The 17,408-nt window shown below is 31.5% G+C and overlaps 2 protein-coding genes across 2 annotated transcripts; one reads left to right on the forward strand and one right to left on the reverse strand.

Moving 5' to 3' along the window:
- The first annotated feature begins 1,570 nt into the window (after nt 1-1,570).
- On the forward strand, nt 1,571-4,422 carry LOC139896371 (protein COBRA-like). The gene is made up of 6 exons (XM_071879004.1): nt 1,571-1,745; nt 2,583-2,662; nt 2,754-3,210; nt 3,298-3,457; nt 3,756-4,033; nt 4,139-4,422. The coding sequence occupies exons 1-6, from the start codon at nt 1,655-1,657 to the stop codon at nt 4,420-4,422; spliced, it is 1,350 nt and encodes a 449-aa protein (XP_071735105.1). The 5' UTR covers nt 1,571-1,654.
- An 889-nt stretch (nt 4,423-5,311) lies between these two features.
- Nucleotides 5,312-7,061, reverse strand: LOC139896372 (15.4 kDa class V heat shock protein-like). The gene is made up of 2 exons (XM_071879006.1): nt 6,772-7,061; nt 5,312-5,798 (listed from the first exon to the last, which is right to left on the reverse strand). The coding sequence occupies exons 1-2, from the start codon at nt 6,908-6,910 to the stop codon at nt 5,524-5,526; spliced, it is 414 nt and encodes a 137-aa protein (XP_071735107.1). The 5' UTR covers nt 6,911-7,061; the 3' UTR covers nt 5,312-5,523.
- Nucleotides 7,062-17,408: the final 10,347 nt, after the last annotated feature.

Raw genomic sequence — 17,408 nt, forward strand, 5'->3', positions numbered from 1 at the left:
TGGAAGCTAGAGCTAGTCTAAATCAATGAATGTCGGTGTATGTAAGAAATGAATGATGCATGTCTATTTATAAGCAAGTACTAGGGTTTGTATTGACGTGTCACAATATAATAAATAGGCTGACCATCATTGGGAGTTGGACCTATGTCTTTTAAGGCTGACATGTGAAATTTACGTGACACATCTATAACGTGTGTAGTTGTCTACACTGTCATGTGTAGAGCTTACGTGTTATCACGATACGACGATATGAAGGTCTTATACTTTGCTTGCAGTCTAAAAACTTCTAATGTATATCGTTCTCCGGTTATAAGCCCTGGACAATTTCAATCTTGTTGATAAAGATATGTATGGTACCGTGCAATACGAATACCATATATACCGAATGTAGTTAGGTTTCTTCTGATTATTTACGTTTTTCGAATTGAAATCCGACAAGCTTATTATTAACACCTTTTTCATAACTCTCTTTCCCAAACCTTGAAATGTCATAATCATAATATCATATCCTTCTACTCATGGTCGTATGTTCTATCATATACATTAAAATTTAAGGTTTTCCCATCTTATATCCTTTTACTCATGGTCATATATTCTATTCTATTATTATTATATACATTAAAATTTAAGTCTTTTCCATTATCAGCTTTTTCCAGAATAGAACACCGTAGATGTTAAACTTATACATCACGACTCGATTTCTACACAATAACAATTTGTTATAAAGTTTATAATCATGTTTACTTGTTCCAACTGACATCGTATGATTGATGCACAATATAAAATTATATTATTTTACATTACTTTCTAAAATTAAAAATGTTACTGCGGAGGAGTAGAGTATATGATGTTAACAAGAAAGATGGGTTCGCGCGCTGCTGCTTGAAAAGTGCTAGCGATTTAATTAAAAAAAAAATATTATATATTTTAAACCTTGTAATAGCTAGTGTATGTATTCATGTATACTATCCTATCAACTTTTTTCAAATGATAAAGACAAAATTAAAAAATATTATATATTTTAAACCGTGTAATAGCTAGTGTATGTATTCGTGTATACTATCCTATCAACTTTCTCTAAATGATAAAGACAAAAAAGGAAAAAAAAATTAAATGATGAATAGTGCTCGACCAATAGAAATTCGGGGGTAAAAAAGTAAATTAAAATGATTTAAAAAAAAGATGAATAGTGGCCGACCACTATTGATGAATAGTGGTCGGCCAATGAGATTGCACCTAAAATGATAATAATAATAAAAAAAAAGATGAATAGTAGCCGACCATTATTGTAGTGGCCGGCCACTACAATATTGCACCATTCCACTTTCATCCTGACTATATATATATAGTAATAATAATATATAGTAATAATATTTATATATTTTATTTTTATCATATCATATATCATATTCATATTCATATATAATATAATATAATATAATCATAATCATATATATCATATCATATCATATATAATAAATAACACTAAAGTAATAATTTACGTAATTCGTTAGACTTTTTGGTTTAATAGCTATGAAAATGAAATTACAACATTTGTGAAAAGGAGAGAACCTACCCACATCTCCTCCTCTCTCACACAGTCACACGCTCTCGTATACTTAAAAAAACACTAAATCTTAGAAGCAATTAAGTGATGGATTACTGCTTTAGATCTCTCACCAGATTCTCAATTTCCACCATTATTGTTGCGATCTTGTTTTCTTCATTCACTTTCACTTGCACAGGTTTGAATCTGTTTGAGTTACTGAAGTTTCCACCTTTTCCCATTTCTAATCAATTTGCTTTCTGGGTATTGTGTAATTTTGAGTTCTTATTAGTCAAGATTTGTACTGTATATCTATATTGACTAATGGGTGTGACTTTATCAAATTTGTGCTTCAGTTAATGTGATGTATTGGGGAAATTAATTGATGGGTAATTTATTGAATTAGCTTTTCCGTTTTGCAGAGCTAAAAAGATTTGATCTTTATTGATCAAGATCTGTAGTTCAATAATTTAATTGAAAGTTATGATTTTTTATTGATTAATCAAGTTGTAATGTCTAGTGGTACAGGGGAGGCTAGGAATTTTATTTATTAATGCAAAATGGTACTAGATATTGTCTGCTTTAATCAATCTGTTAAGGTATTGAGTGATCTGTACTGTAAATTGTGTGAATTCATTTTAATTTAGTCTTATGCTAACTTCAATTTTGGAAATTTCATCTTGTTGAAATCAATGAGTAACAAGATTTATCCAAGGATGTCTTTTGGTTAAACCAAAAAGTTGACTTAATAACATAACTCTTTGTTTTTATTGCAAGTAAATAACTGTACGGGCATACGATTTTCGATCTTGTCCTTTTTCTTAATCATGATCTTTATTGAATGAAATATGAATTGTAAAAATCTGGTAGAAGCACCATAAATCCATAATTTCATTAAGTGAATAGGCTTATCACTTCTTTTTAAATTAATTATTATATATTATATTAATGTAGATAGATCATGTGTTGCTTCTATATTTGCCATTGGTACACCCTTTAAAACTCTTGACCTATTTTCATGTTTGCTAATTTTCAGAAGCCTATGACGCACTAGACCCGAATGGAAACATCACAATCAAGTGGGATATCATTAGCTGGACCCCTGATGGCTACGTCGTAAGTATTAAAAAAACTTCATATTCACTGATAATACATGTGTGTCTAAAATCTTTAATCTCACTAATACGTGTTCATATAAATGCTGCAGGCCGTTGTTACAATGTACAATTTCCAACAATACCGCCACATTTCGCCGCCCGGGTGGACGTTAGGTTGGACATGGGCTAAAAAAGAGGTGATATGGAGTATGATGGGAAGTCAAACAACCGAGCAAGGCGATTGTTCAAGATACAAAAGTGCACCGCCACATTGTTGCAAAAAAACCCCTACGGTTGTTGATTTGTTACCAGGAACCCCTTACAATCAGCAGATTGCAAATTGTTGTAAGGGAGGTGTTATCAACTCGTGGGCCCAAGACCCCAACAATTATGCTAGTTCGTTTCAAGTTAGTGTTGGTGCGGCTGGAACCACTAACAAAACGGTCAAACCACCTAAGAACTTCACCCTGCTTGCACCTGGACCTGGTTACACTTGTGGACCGGCTGTAGTTGGTAAACCAACAAAGTTTATTACTCCTGATGGAAGACGAGTTACTCAAGCTATGAGTAAGCACATTTTGAATCAAACTTGATAATTATCGAATGAATATAAGCATTTTTAGTAAAATCTAACGTGTTAATCCATTTTGACAGTGACGTGGAATGTGACATGTACCTATTCGCAATTTTTGGCTCAAAAAACTCCTACTTGTTGTGTATCTTTGTCTTCTTTTTACAATAACACCATTGTACCCTGTCCAACGTGTACATGTGGATGTCAAAATAACGCTACTCACCCGGGAAGTTGTGTAAAGTAAGTATTTTGTTTTTTTTTTTTTTTTGCTAATGACAGCTCTTAATTAAGGTTGTTGTTAACGTGCATAATTATATTGTACATTACTGTTGAGATTAACTTTTTGATGGCGGTTATGCAAATATACAATAAATTTATGCACGTTAACAACTGCCCTAAGGGCTGTCGTTAGCAATTTTTTTTTTTTTTTTTTTTTTTTTTTTTTTTTTTTTTTGTTGCGTCATTTGGCCTAACGCCAATTAATTTTGGTTATTTTTAACAATATTGTTGTGACATTTTTTTGTAAATCTTGTTACAGTCCGACATCGCCATATCTAGCTTCGGTAGTTAACGGTCCTGGGAAGAACAGCTTGACCCCACTGGTTCAATGCACAAAACATATGTGTCCTATTCGAGTTCATTGGCACGTTAAGCTTAATTACAAGGATTATTGGCGTGTTAAGGTCACCATTACGAATTTCAACTACAGGATGAATTATTCACAATGGAACTTAGTCGTACAACACCCTAACTTCGACAACCTTACTAAAATTTTCAGTTTCAACTACAAACCCTTGACTCCTTATTCTTCCATAAGTACGTTCACTTGCATACAGCATACCAAATGTTTTCAATTTTGATCCATTTACAAGAAAGTTTCTAACTTTTTTTTTTTTTTTTTTTTTTTGTAAATGTTTATAGATGATACTGCTATGCTATGGGGTGTTAAATTCTACAACGATTTTCTGAATCAAGCGGGACCCTTGGGGAACGTTCAATCAGAGTTACTATTCCGTAAAGATAAGTCAACGTTCACTTTTGAAAAGGGTTGGGCTTTTCCTCGTAGAATCTATTTTAATGGTGACAATTGTGTAATGCCGCCACCTGATGCATACCCGTATCTCCCTAATTCGAGCTCCCGTTTAAGCTTTTCGTTACTCACTTTATTGACAGTGTCGTTGGCCTTTTTCTTTGTGTTTGCTTAATGTTCGAGCATCCGTTGAAGATTTTTCACACGATCGCCCTTTATTTTAAAGCAGATTTGTTTATTGTTTATTGTTGTTGTTTACATGTATTTTGTTTTGTAGAGTAGTTGAAGTTATAGTGATGGCTACAGTTGTATAATTAATTTAAACCTATAAATGATAAGTTAAATCTCATATTCAATTTTGATTCTGTTCCACCGCTTTATTTTCCACCCATTATCAAGGTTGCAAAAATCACTACTTGGGTAGTACTCAGTCGGAACATTTCAGGAAGTACTTGACAACTCGAGGAGTACTCGGATGTTGATGAAGTTTGATTTTGACCAATTTTGACCGATTTTGCGAGTAATCCTGAGTTTTGGTATAGTTTTGACCGCTTTTCTGAGTAATCTCGAGTTTTGGCTGTGTTTCACTGAGTTTGACCGAGCTTGACCATGTTTGAGCGATTACTCCCCCGAGTTGCAATAACCGAATACCCGCCAAGTAATTCCAAGTTTTGCAACCCTCCTTGTCATCTTCTATTTATTAGCTTAATTTATGCATTTGTTCGAAAATGTAAATACATATTTTACTCTTTCATGTGTTCAATTTGTTTTCGTTGGGGTTCAACAACAGCTCTAGATGTGGCGCTAAAAACGGTGAATATATCAAGTGATGATATTTCCAACTTTGATTTTTATAGATACACTTATATTTACTAATTTGCCGTTAAATAATACCTTGAATAAATCTCTCATTAGTATTTACAGAAGGGTATTTTTGGAACATTACATGAAATTGTAGTGGATTTATAGAAAAGAGAAATGAAAATATCACCTTCGCCTCTCGTATCAAAAAGTTAGGTGGATTTATCAACACCCAGAAGGTGAAAATACATTGCATCAACTTTGTGATGTTTTTTAATGTAAAACTTCATTGCAGAAGATGATCGATATCAGTATCGATCAATACAACATTATAACCGTACATCAAATGAATATTTACACGCCAATATTATCTTGAAAATCAATATATCCCCAAACAATGCCCTAAAAGTTCTAAAATTAGAATAACCTTAAAATGTGACATTTAACTTTTAAAGGAGATTGGACTTTTTAGGATTCAAGCAGCCCTAGCAAGAACTTCGGTCTGATGTGGCAGATCGGCTGGTTCGATATAAAAACCCCTTGCAACGAAAGATCTGGGTACAGTAACTGTCAACACGCCATTTTCATAACAAGCTGAAATCCCGTTTACATCAATGGTATCAGGCAACCTGAACTTTTTCATGAATGTTCGACCACCTGCTGATGTCACTGTATCATCAGCTGATTCGGTACGAATGATTAGGTACCTTGAGTCCTGAACTTCCACACATATTTCCTCCTTCCTAACACCTGCAGTAAAAAAATCAATAGATCATGCAAAAATGAAAACAGAACTTCATAATGTGTGATCAAATCAGTTGATTCAAGAATCTGCTTTTATAAAGCAGACATCTTTAACCGTTTATAACGAGTTAAAATCAAGAAATCAACCTAAAGAAGAAGCAAAAACTTAATAATTCTTGATTATGCAAAAAGAAAAAGTTCTAATAAGGCTGTCTTGGAAACAAATTATTGTGTGCAATCTAATCGATTAATTCAAGATTTGTTCCGGGGAGTGCAAATTGGTCGATATTTACTTAAGCAACTAGAGCTGGATTGAGTCAAGATTTTATCAAGTTTCAGATTAATTGAGATGAGTTGGAGCTTACAAGAGCTCGACTCGAAATATTGTATTTTCAAGACTAAATAAATATTTGTGTAAATTGGAATTTGCAGTTAAATTCTTAAAAAGATTAGACTTTGGTCTTTGTACAAGATTTTGACTGTTGATCAAGTTTTATCCTAACTTTTATTTATGTATATTGTGAAATGATTATTAGCTTAAAATTAACTTTTAATATATGCGAAGAGGAACGAATATTACAAATTATCTCAATATGAAAAGTCAAGCTTTTTATCCGAGCTTGAGCTACATTGAATCGTTTTCGAGTCAGCTCGAACTTAGCCTAGATGAATCGTTGGCTTGGTCGGCCGAATTTGGTCAAGAAAGCAGACACCTTGAGCCATTTAACCGAATTAATTTCAAGAAAAATATAGAAAAACCAAACAAGTTGGTTCAACATTTGTTCATAGAAAAGATGTCATCTTTGTTCATAGAAAAGATGTCATCTTTGTTCATACAAAAGATTTCATCTTTGTTCATACCAAAGATGTCATCTTTGTTCATACCAAAGATGTCATATTTGTTCATACAAAAGGTGTCATCTTTTTTACATTTAACAGATATTATAAGCAAGAAATGTAAAGGTTGATTATGTATTACCAGGGATATCAGCAGAGTAAATGTGGGATTCAGGGGTTTGGGTCCAATGAACATAGTTTTCAGGGATGAAAGGGTATGGAAACAGGAGAGGGGAGGTGAAAAATGAATGCCAAGAAGGATGGAATGTTGAAAACTCCATTTTTGTTTTGTTTTCTTCCTTTTTTTTTCTTGCAGAAAACTTTGTTTCTTGGTAAAAAAAACCAAGATATGAGAATTCTGGGAAATCAGAAAAAGGAAGAATGAAGAGAAGGTGTTTAGTTTGATGGATTATAAAGTTACAAATTTGGTGGTGGGTATAGGTGCACTTGCAAAATGATTGACTTTTATAATTTTACAAGAAATGCACAAAACCCTATCCATTCAACAAATTATTGTTTGTCATTAAATTTGAGGTTCTCGTTGAGATATTTTTCTTGGGTTAATAATAAGATATGTTAGGAATAAATTTCAAGACCTCTAAGTTTAAGTTTAATAAATCAAGAAAAAAAAATACTATTTAACATTTTATTAGAAAGCATTTATCTTCTAATGTTTTGTTGACTTGAGTCTAGATGGTATATAAATTTATGACCTTTAATCCTCTGTAGTTTTGCTAGCTACCTGCTAATTTTGTTTACCATAATTCAAAACCTTCAAATAATAATAATAATAATAATTAATAAATAGATAAATAAATATAATACTGTAATAATAATAATAATAATAATAATAATAATAATAATAATAATAATAATAATAATAATAATAATAATAATAATAATAATAATAATAATATATGACAAATATAAAGTCATGAGTGCTAAATTTATTCACAAATTGTCCACAATTTGTTAAAGTTATTTATTATTTGTGTATAATACAACATTACAAGTTTACAACATGTTGATATATGAATTTAGTATATATATAATTGAAAATGGTTATTTAAATTAATTTGTTATTGTCTATTAACATCTTATTTTATATTGTATAAATAAAATAATGTAATAAATTTAAATTTATAAATGTAATAGTGAAAATATCACGAGATATATTAACATATTATCCTACGTGCCCTCAAAATAACTTTATCATATATCTTTCGAGCTAGTTTTTCTTATATGGTTGCTCACTTCGCAACCTATTTCTTGTGATGTAATTTTTGTACGTTGTTATATTTTTCGTGATTAATAATATTCCTTGCTTTTAAAAAAAAAAAAATTAACTTTATCATTATTTGTTGTCTTGAATCGGAAGTAGTTTTATAAAAAAGAAATAGTTATAGTTATTGAGTATGAAGTAATTGGACCACTCATATAAATCACATTTCCCATGAAATTTAACTATTCAAAGTAGCATAGATTTCAGTTTTGCAATCTTTTTTCTTTTTCCAACAAAAAGATAAATTATTTTATACATGAGATACATGTAAATGCAAGCTAACTCAAACTAAATAACATGATATAATATTTGATTTAGAGTAATAATATATCTACTCATACTCATATTTTATACATTCACCATTTTTTATACTCATATAAAAAATGGTGGATGTATAAAAAACATGATTGAATATGTCACTAACTTTTGATTCAAAGGCGAAATCAAAATTTAAAAATCTGTTGAACAACTTACACTACGATAATTAATCCTATATGTGACGATCGCTCCAAATTCATATAGACGAACACGTCATTCATCGATTTCATTGCGAGGTATTTGACCTCTATATGATATGTTTTGTAAACATTGCATTCTTTTGAAAAGGCACACCATAAATGAATATTTAAATCAAAGGTTTTCGACATTTGATGATTTCTACATATAGACAATCACCGTAAATAATAGTTTACAATAGTACTTCCATTGACAATGCAGTCAAAATAAGATACATGGTGATGATTTGGTGAATGCAACGTTTCCTTGATAAACATGCCATGTAAGACTCCATGCACATAGCTTGTCTAACATATAAGCAAACAGCGGAAGACTTCTAGGAACCTGAGAATAAACATGCTAACAAGTGTCAACACAAAGGTTGGTGAGTTCATAGTTTTAATGTTTTGTATAATCTGTACATAAAGGTGGATCACAAGATTTCAGTTGTTTCATCCAGAAACGTTTATCAAAATATTCTACAAGATTGAGCACCCTGGTAACTAAACTTAACGTATATATAATTTGTACCCTTTGTATAATCATCTTAATAATACACGCAAACCAACGTGTACGCTTCTCAAATAGCATACGTCCGTTAAAAGGCTAGTGCTCTAGCTCGGACGGGGATATCAAGCCCTATGGATCCATATACTACTACTCGCGCCCACCAGTTCTTGTAACTGGCAGTTACTAGTTACCAAAGCTAAGGGATTTTCGGTTCAAACTCTGTGTAGAATTTAGTATGTACTTGTATCCATTGCGTTTAAAATAAAGTGCATGTATTCTCAGCCCAAAAATATAGATTGCAAAAGCATTTAAAAAGGGCGCAAATGAAACTCACCTTAGCAGCACATAAGTCATTCATCAAAAAGTGACCGTAACTCGGAATGCAAGATTAACCGTAGATCTCAACCTATAGAACATATGTTGGTCAATACATGTCTAATAAACTAGGTTGGGTTATAGTGTATCACAATCCTAATGCTCGAGATCGACATACAAAAGTTATCAAAAGTCATTTCAAAAAGTCAATTTTGACAATTGTTCAACAAAACGAGACGTGCCTTATATAAGGATTCATTTACTTGGCTAGTAGTATTTTATCAATCTCATAAACAGATTGTTTAAATATTAATTGCAGATTCAAAAGCAATTCCAATTAACGTCAATCATAATTCAGTTGATCATATCTCTTAATCCGTTCATCGAAACTATTCGATATCTAAATGAAAAGTCATTGATTTTTTGCCAGCTTTCCAAAAACATGCATATCATATACCTTTTACCAGTAATATATGTATTTAATTCGCGATTCATCATAAACTGTTTAACGATGAAATTTAGCATACAAGCATGCATAAATATATATACTCGAGCACTAGACATGGATACACAATTAATATATAAAAGATAAAATATGTGTGCTTACGTATCAATATTGAGATTCAATATTGTAGGAAAGTACGTAGACGCAACGGAGATAATAAAAACTAGGTTTGACTTGCGAATAATACCCACGAATATTACCCATAATTTCCTTAGCTCTATCCCGCTCGAAAACCCATTTCAAAAATGACCCGCTCATGGCCTCATCGTAGTATTTTATTTACTAATACTACTAATAATAATAAGATTAATAATAATAATATTAATCTTAATAATAATAATAATAATAATAATAATAATAATAATAATAATGATAATAATAATAATAATAATATAAATATAAATATATACGAGTGTAATATGTGTAAACAAAACTTGAGCAGAAACTGGACTTTTATAGGCAACTTTTTGGAATCTGATGCCCATGCGATCGCATGGGTTTTTAGTGTATTTTCCATGCGATCGCATGGCCGCCTGATCCAGCTCAAAATGTTTTTGTTTTCTTGTTTGTCGACATATTATTATATAATATATATAATATATATAATTTAAATAATTAATTATATATTATATTAAATTCATGTGCATAGTTGACTTGTAATTTTCGTTCCGATGACTCGTACATTGTCACTCGACTTATGTCCCGGTTCCGGTTTCTCGAATGCATTTTCGTACGCTTAGAAAACTCGCAATTTACGTTTTGTGACTCGTACCTTTGTCAAAATATAGTCTTAAATTATCAATAAACTATATCATTCAAAGTGTATCGTAAACTTTCGAGTGTTTTGGTCATTTACTTCTATAAATCATTGTCTCGCTATTTGTTAATATATATAATAGCAAATCGTTTTATGACCAAGTTAATATATATTTTCAACATTCATAAACACGTTTTAAATATACGTCGCAAGTTATTCATATAATTAATATTCTAACTTATCATATATATTCAAATAAATATTTAAACCAATAAGTTTATTGTACGGTATCAAACCATTAAAACTTTGTTACATTTTCAAGTTATAGTATATATATGTATCTATTTACATATAATGGTTAGCGAATCGTTGAGAACAACCGAAGGGTACTTGAATAGTTCAAAAATTTTGAGATTCGATTTTACAGACTTTGCTTATCGTGTCGAAAATGTTAATCATACAAAGATTAAGTTTAAATTTGTTCAGAAATTTCCGGGTTGTCACAGTACCTACCCGTTAAATAAATTTCGTCCCGAAATTTGAGTGAGGTCGTCATGGCTAACAATAAAAATATTTTCATGACAAATATGAGTTGGTAAATAGAATTTTATCACCATTGAATAATACGGATAAAACAATCCGATTACTCGAAGTGTATGAGAGAAGTTATCGTAATAGAGTGAAAAGGAGAATAGAGATTCGTCTTATCTCTTGATGTAGTAACGATTAATTTTTCGGAATTTAAGGAATAGAAAATCTTCATAATTTAAATAAGATTTGATTCTTCGGAATTTAAGGAAATTAGGATTTCCTTTGATTAAATGCGTAATCTGCCTCGATTGTTATGTCTGATATTTTGCTATAAATTGACCTCTTCCGTTTCATTTATTTTCACCACTCCTATAATCTTCTTTCTTATTTCATACTTACAAAAGATTTGTGAAAATGCTTCATCTAGTTCTGATTCTTGATATTTTCTTGGCTATCATATCATTCATTCTTCTTTTTCATCTGCCACCAGAGGAGGTTATTTTCTTCTACTATTACCTTGGGGTTATATTGTTTTTCATTCTCACATGTCTTTATATTGCTATACGCATTGATATACACGGTTTGTAATTTCGGGGTTGTTTTCGAGCTTTATATTTTCCATTATATTTCGGAGCTTCATGCTTTCATTTTCTCTTCCCGACTTTAAGTCAAGCGAATAATGGTCCAGAATTCGTAGGTATAAATTTCGGAATGAACATAATTAATGTTCTAAGAAAGAAATGGTAATGGGACAATCTGACTTGTCAAATTACCAGAATACCTCGAAAAAGACCGAATCATCAAGAAAAATATTTTCTTTATATGTTTAGAGGTTAAATAGAATAAAAGAGTTATGTAACATGGTTCATGATGAGGGTATGATCTGTGAACCTTTATCACGTTCCATTAGAAACTCAGCATGACTTACTGTAATATAATCACGTTGATCAAATGTCATTATATTATACTAACTCATGCTTCAATTCCCAACACTACTTCAAAAACATCCATTTTTCGAAATTTTTAGAAATTAGAAACTAAAATAGTTTCTTTTATGATGTAACACAGATAGCGTGAAGAGATAAATAATTTTGGATGATAATAGTTATGAAGATATCTTCAGAAATATCGAATATATTTATAATGAATGATATGATAATATCTTAGAATTTCTAATATCGAAGGATAATGAAGAAGATTTGTTCGTAATGGATTTTGAGTCAGGAGCAAGGTATTCGTTAATGACTTCAGCAGATACTGAATCATTTGTATTCTTTGAAGGCATGTTTAGTCTTTGTGATTTGTCCACAGCCTCCTTCATGGTCTGCTCAATCCGTTTTCAGTTCCAAACCTTCTCTTTTTCTCAGCTTTACCACCATACTATTCTTTATCATCAAACTTTTGACTGTTAAGGTCGTTTACAGTTTTTGCTGCTTCATCAGCATTTTTCCAAAATTCGGAGAACTAGTTTCGCAGTTTGGGTGTTTTTCAGAAACTTCACCTTTGAAGTAAATAAGTCTAGGAGATAGACATTATATGTATATATATAACTGTTGGCGTAGAATTTCTGCGAAATTCGAAATACTGATTGCTAATTTTCGGTAGTTGGTATGGCAATTACCGTTACAAGATGTGGATGAGTACATGATAGGGTTTCAATGAACAATTATAATGGTTTTTCGGAGAGACTTTAAGTCACAGATTAATGAATTTGCTGGTATATTTACTGTTAATGTGGTGGAACATGAAAGGTTCCCCAGTAACAAAAACGTATATGCCAAAGTTACAAGTCTGAAAGGTCATCGTTGACTGGTTGAACGGTTGATAATACTGGATATTTTTGAAAAGGAATTGCAAGGTTATTTTCGGTAAAAACAATGCTAATGGATCTTGCACAGATTTAAAGTCAAAGTATAGCTTTGAAAGATGTAGAGATCTAAGAATGATGTCACCGGTTCAGAGTTATGACTTGGATTCTGATCCGTCAATATCAGAATATGTAATTGAATTTGTATGAAAACGATTGTATATCGTTGTGAGCATTGTTAATAATTTTTGAATCAAAGTTGAAGAATGTACAGTGTAACATATTAATTGCGAACTTATATATTTCTCGGGTATTACCTACCCGTTAAAGATTTCACAATTAATACTTTGTACAAAAGAATTTTTATTACCGTCTTTATGAAAATATATGTATGTATATTTTCTTCAGATGTAACACAGATTTAATGAGTTAATATCATATTAAGCTCATTTAATTTTCGGCTTGACTTAGAAATTATTAATCTCTAAAACATTAAAGATTACATAATCTTTGTGGAGTATTTAGCTAATGTAATCGATACTTCATTATTTATTCTTATTCCTCGTTGAAGGATGTTGATGCTCGTGGAATTTTTGTGAACCTTACAAGGATGTTGATACTTCATTATTTATTCTTATTCCTCATCGGTTATTGTTGCTAGTATTTCTTGGTAACTACGATGCGTATGGCTTGATGTTCAAGGTACATATTGTAATGTTAAGGCTTGCGGTGCGGATGTTGTTGGTGGTGGTAATGGTACTGTTGGTGTTGTTGTCGGTGGTACTGTTGATGCCGGTGATTCCGCTAGTTCTTGTAACCTTTGCACCATATTCTCCAAAGCCACTACCAGAGCGCGAAGCTCGTTGACTTCTTCTACTACACTGGGATGATTGGCGGTTCGGACGAGCGGATGAATAAGATTCAGAATTTGAGAGAGTATATGATCATGACGAGATACTCTGGAAATGAGAGAGAAAATGGTGTCTCGAACAGGTTCGCCGGTAAGTGCTTCAGGTTCTTCGCCAAGAGGGCAATGTGGTGGATGGAAGGGATCGCCTTCATCTTGTCTCCAATAATTAAGTAGGCTACGAACCCATCCCCAATTCATCCAGAATAGGTGATGGCTGATTGGTTAATCCATTCCTGTTACACTGTCTTCGGAATTCAGGTGAATATCCATATCGGAATAGCTATCGGAGTTTAAGGAATTTGAACTAGATACGGGATCCATCTTGTATAATTATGGAGATGATTTTTGATATGAATTAGATTATAGAATTTAGTTTGGTATTCTTCAATACATAATTTACATATGTATATATAATACCAAATTCCATAAATCAGGGAGAAATTTTCGGAAGATGTCAGGAAAAATTTACAGTAACAGATACGCTAAGATATGTATTTTTGTCTATACACTATTTATGCAATAAATGCAGAAAAACGTGTCTAGACTTAAGAATGATAAGCATGTAATTTTCGACAAGAAATGATAAGTAAAACTTTTAAGATGCAGACATGGTCGAAGTCCAGACTTACTTATGCATCCTAACAACTATCAGTTAGACACACTCATGCAAGACCTGGTTCGCTAGGACCATCGCTCTGATACCAACTGTGACGATCGCTCCAAATCCATATGGACGAACACGTCATTCATCGATTTCATTGCGAGGTATTTGACCTCTATATGATATGTTTTGTAAACATTGCATTCTTTTGAAAAGGCACACCATAAATGAATATTTAAATCAAAGGTTTTCGACATTTGATGATTTCTACATATAGACAATCACCGTAAATAATAGTTTACAATAGTACTTCCATTGACAATGCAGTCAAAATAAGATACATGGTGATGATTTGGTGAATGCAACGTTTCCTTGATAAACATGCCATGTAAGACTCCATGCACATAGCTTGTCTAACATATAAGCAAACAGCGGAAGACTTCTAGGAACCTGAGAATAAACATGCTAACAAGTGTCAACACAAAGGTTGGTGAGTTCATAGTTTTAATGTTTTGTATAATCTGTACATAAAGGTGGATCACAAGATTTCAGTTGTTTCATCCAGAAACGTTTATCGAAATATTCTACAAGATTGAGCACCCTGGTAACTAAATGATGTTATGCGAGGTGTATATAAAATAGCTTTATTTTTTTACAACGAAAAACTATTAAATACGATACAATTTTACACAAGATATTTATTTATTTATAGAATGGATATACTTAAACCTTGCTACAACACTTATAGGCAGTGTACCTAATCGTACAGTAGTGTAGTTTTTAGTAAGTCCGGTTCGTTCCAAAGGGAAAATCTTTAAACAAAGCTTAACGCTATATTAGTTTTAATTTATAAAAATACAAATATATATATAAGTAATATTATTATTATAAAGGGGGGTTTTACCGTTTAATGACCGGTTTGTCGATTTTTAAAACTTTAGTCGTAGTTAAAACCTAATGTAAAATAATAAAAATAAATATAACTTAATTTAAAGCGTAAAGTTAATAACGATAAGGAAATTGCGATAAATAAAAGTGCGATAAAATAAAATTGCGATAATTAAAAAGTACGATAATTAAAAGTGCAATTAAATATAATAACAATAAATAAAAGTGTGATAATTAGAAGTGCAATTAAATATAAAATAAAGGAAATTAAATATGAAATAAAAGAATTATGCTTATTTAAACTTCCGTAATCATGATGTTTGACGTGTTGATTTTAGATTTATGCCCATGGGTTAATTGTCCTTTGTCCTGGATTATTTAATATGTCCGTCTGGTTTTTGTCCATAACAGTCCATCAGTCATAAATATAAAGTGCGAGTATCCTCGTCAAATTATCCTTATACCCGAAGTCAAATATTCCAACTTATTGGGGACTTAAACTGTAACAAGGTTTTATTACTTTGTTTAATAATTACACCAGGATATCGACTGCGTGTAACCCAAGGTTTTAATACTTTGTTATCAATTATGCCAAGTGTCCTTGTACATAATTTCACCCCTGTTTTAATAATTCTAGTGGCTATTAATCCATTCTCGTGTCCGGTTAAATGAACGATTATTCGTACATATAAATACCCCGCCCATCGTGTCCGATCGAGTGTATATGGTTATTTATAGGGACGTCCAATTGTAAATCTTTATATTAAAATTAACAAACTATCATTTAGTTAAACAAATATAAAGCCCATTAATAGCCCATAGTCTAATTTCCACAAGTGTCGTTCTTTTGTCCAAACCCCAATTATGGTACAAAGCCCAATTACCCAAATTTAAATATTTTTAGCCCAACATCATGATTACTTTGGTATTAAATAAGCATAATAATAACTTAGCTACGAGACATTAAATTAAAAAGGTTGAACATAACTTACAATGATTAAAAATAGCGTAGCGTTACACGGACAGAATTTCGACTTACACCCTTACAACATTCGCTAACATACCCTTATTGTTAGAAATTAAAATTAAAATTAAAATTAAAATATATATATATATATATATATATATATATATATATATATATATATATATATATATATATATATATATATATATATATATATATATATATATATACGTTTACATATAGATAGAGAGATTAAAGGATATATAAAACGATCAAAATGCGTTAGCTTTTATAGGCATTTTTGTCCAGGGTATCTCCGCGAGTCGCGGTCCCTTTGCACTACAAACTCCGCAAGTCGCGGAGTTCGTAAACCCAGCTCACACAAGTTTGGATCCTAGTCTGCCGACGGTTTTAATATATAAATATAATATATATATAATTTATATAATTAATTATATATTATATTATATTTATATACATAGTTAACTTGTAATTTTTAGTTCGTTGCGTCGAGCGTCGAGAGTTGACTCTGGTCCCGGTTCCAGATTTTCGAACGTCCTTGCGTACAATTTAATATCTTGTACTTTGCGTTTTGAATCTTGTATTCTTGTAATTTTGAGACGTTTCTTATAAATAATTGGAACCACTTTGATTGTATTTTGTACTTTTGAGCTTTTTGGTCGTTTGCATCTTCAATTCGTCGAATCTATCTTTTGTCTTCACCTTTTATTATTTAAACGAATATCACTTGTAAATAGAACAATTGCAACTAAAAGCTTGTCTTTCTTGAGGAATAATGCCATGAAATATATGTTCGTTTTTAGCATTATCAAATATTCCCACACTTGAGCGTTGCTTGTCCTCAAGCAATATAGTCTTGAAATACTCGAATCACTTCTTTATTCTTCACACTTTGTACATCAGTGATTTCTATACGGCGGTATAAACAATGGTAGTAACGATGTGGTTTACAGTCTCACATGACTATAAAAATTTAGATCCATTAAGGAAATTGGATCTTTATAAAAACATTTGATTTTTTGAAAATTCATTCTAGCTTTTACCCTAGCTAAGTTTTCCGGAATAACCCTTCACCGGTGTTTGTAAATTGTTTTTGTGGGTTTAGTGGGTTTCAGATTTGAAAATTTTAGCTCAAAACTTGCGGTTTTGTGTCACCCACTTGCTAACCTTGTATTGGGAAAGCAACACGT

The sequence above is a fragment of the Rutidosis leptorrhynchoides genome, chromosome 3 (assembly GCF_046630445.1).
Source record: "Rutidosis leptorrhynchoides isolate AG116_Rl617_1_P2 chromosome 3, CSIRO_AGI_Rlap_v1, whole genome shotgun sequence".
Lineage (NCBI taxonomy): Eukaryota > Viridiplantae > Streptophyta > Magnoliopsida > Asterales > Asteraceae > Rutidosis > Rutidosis leptorrhynchoides.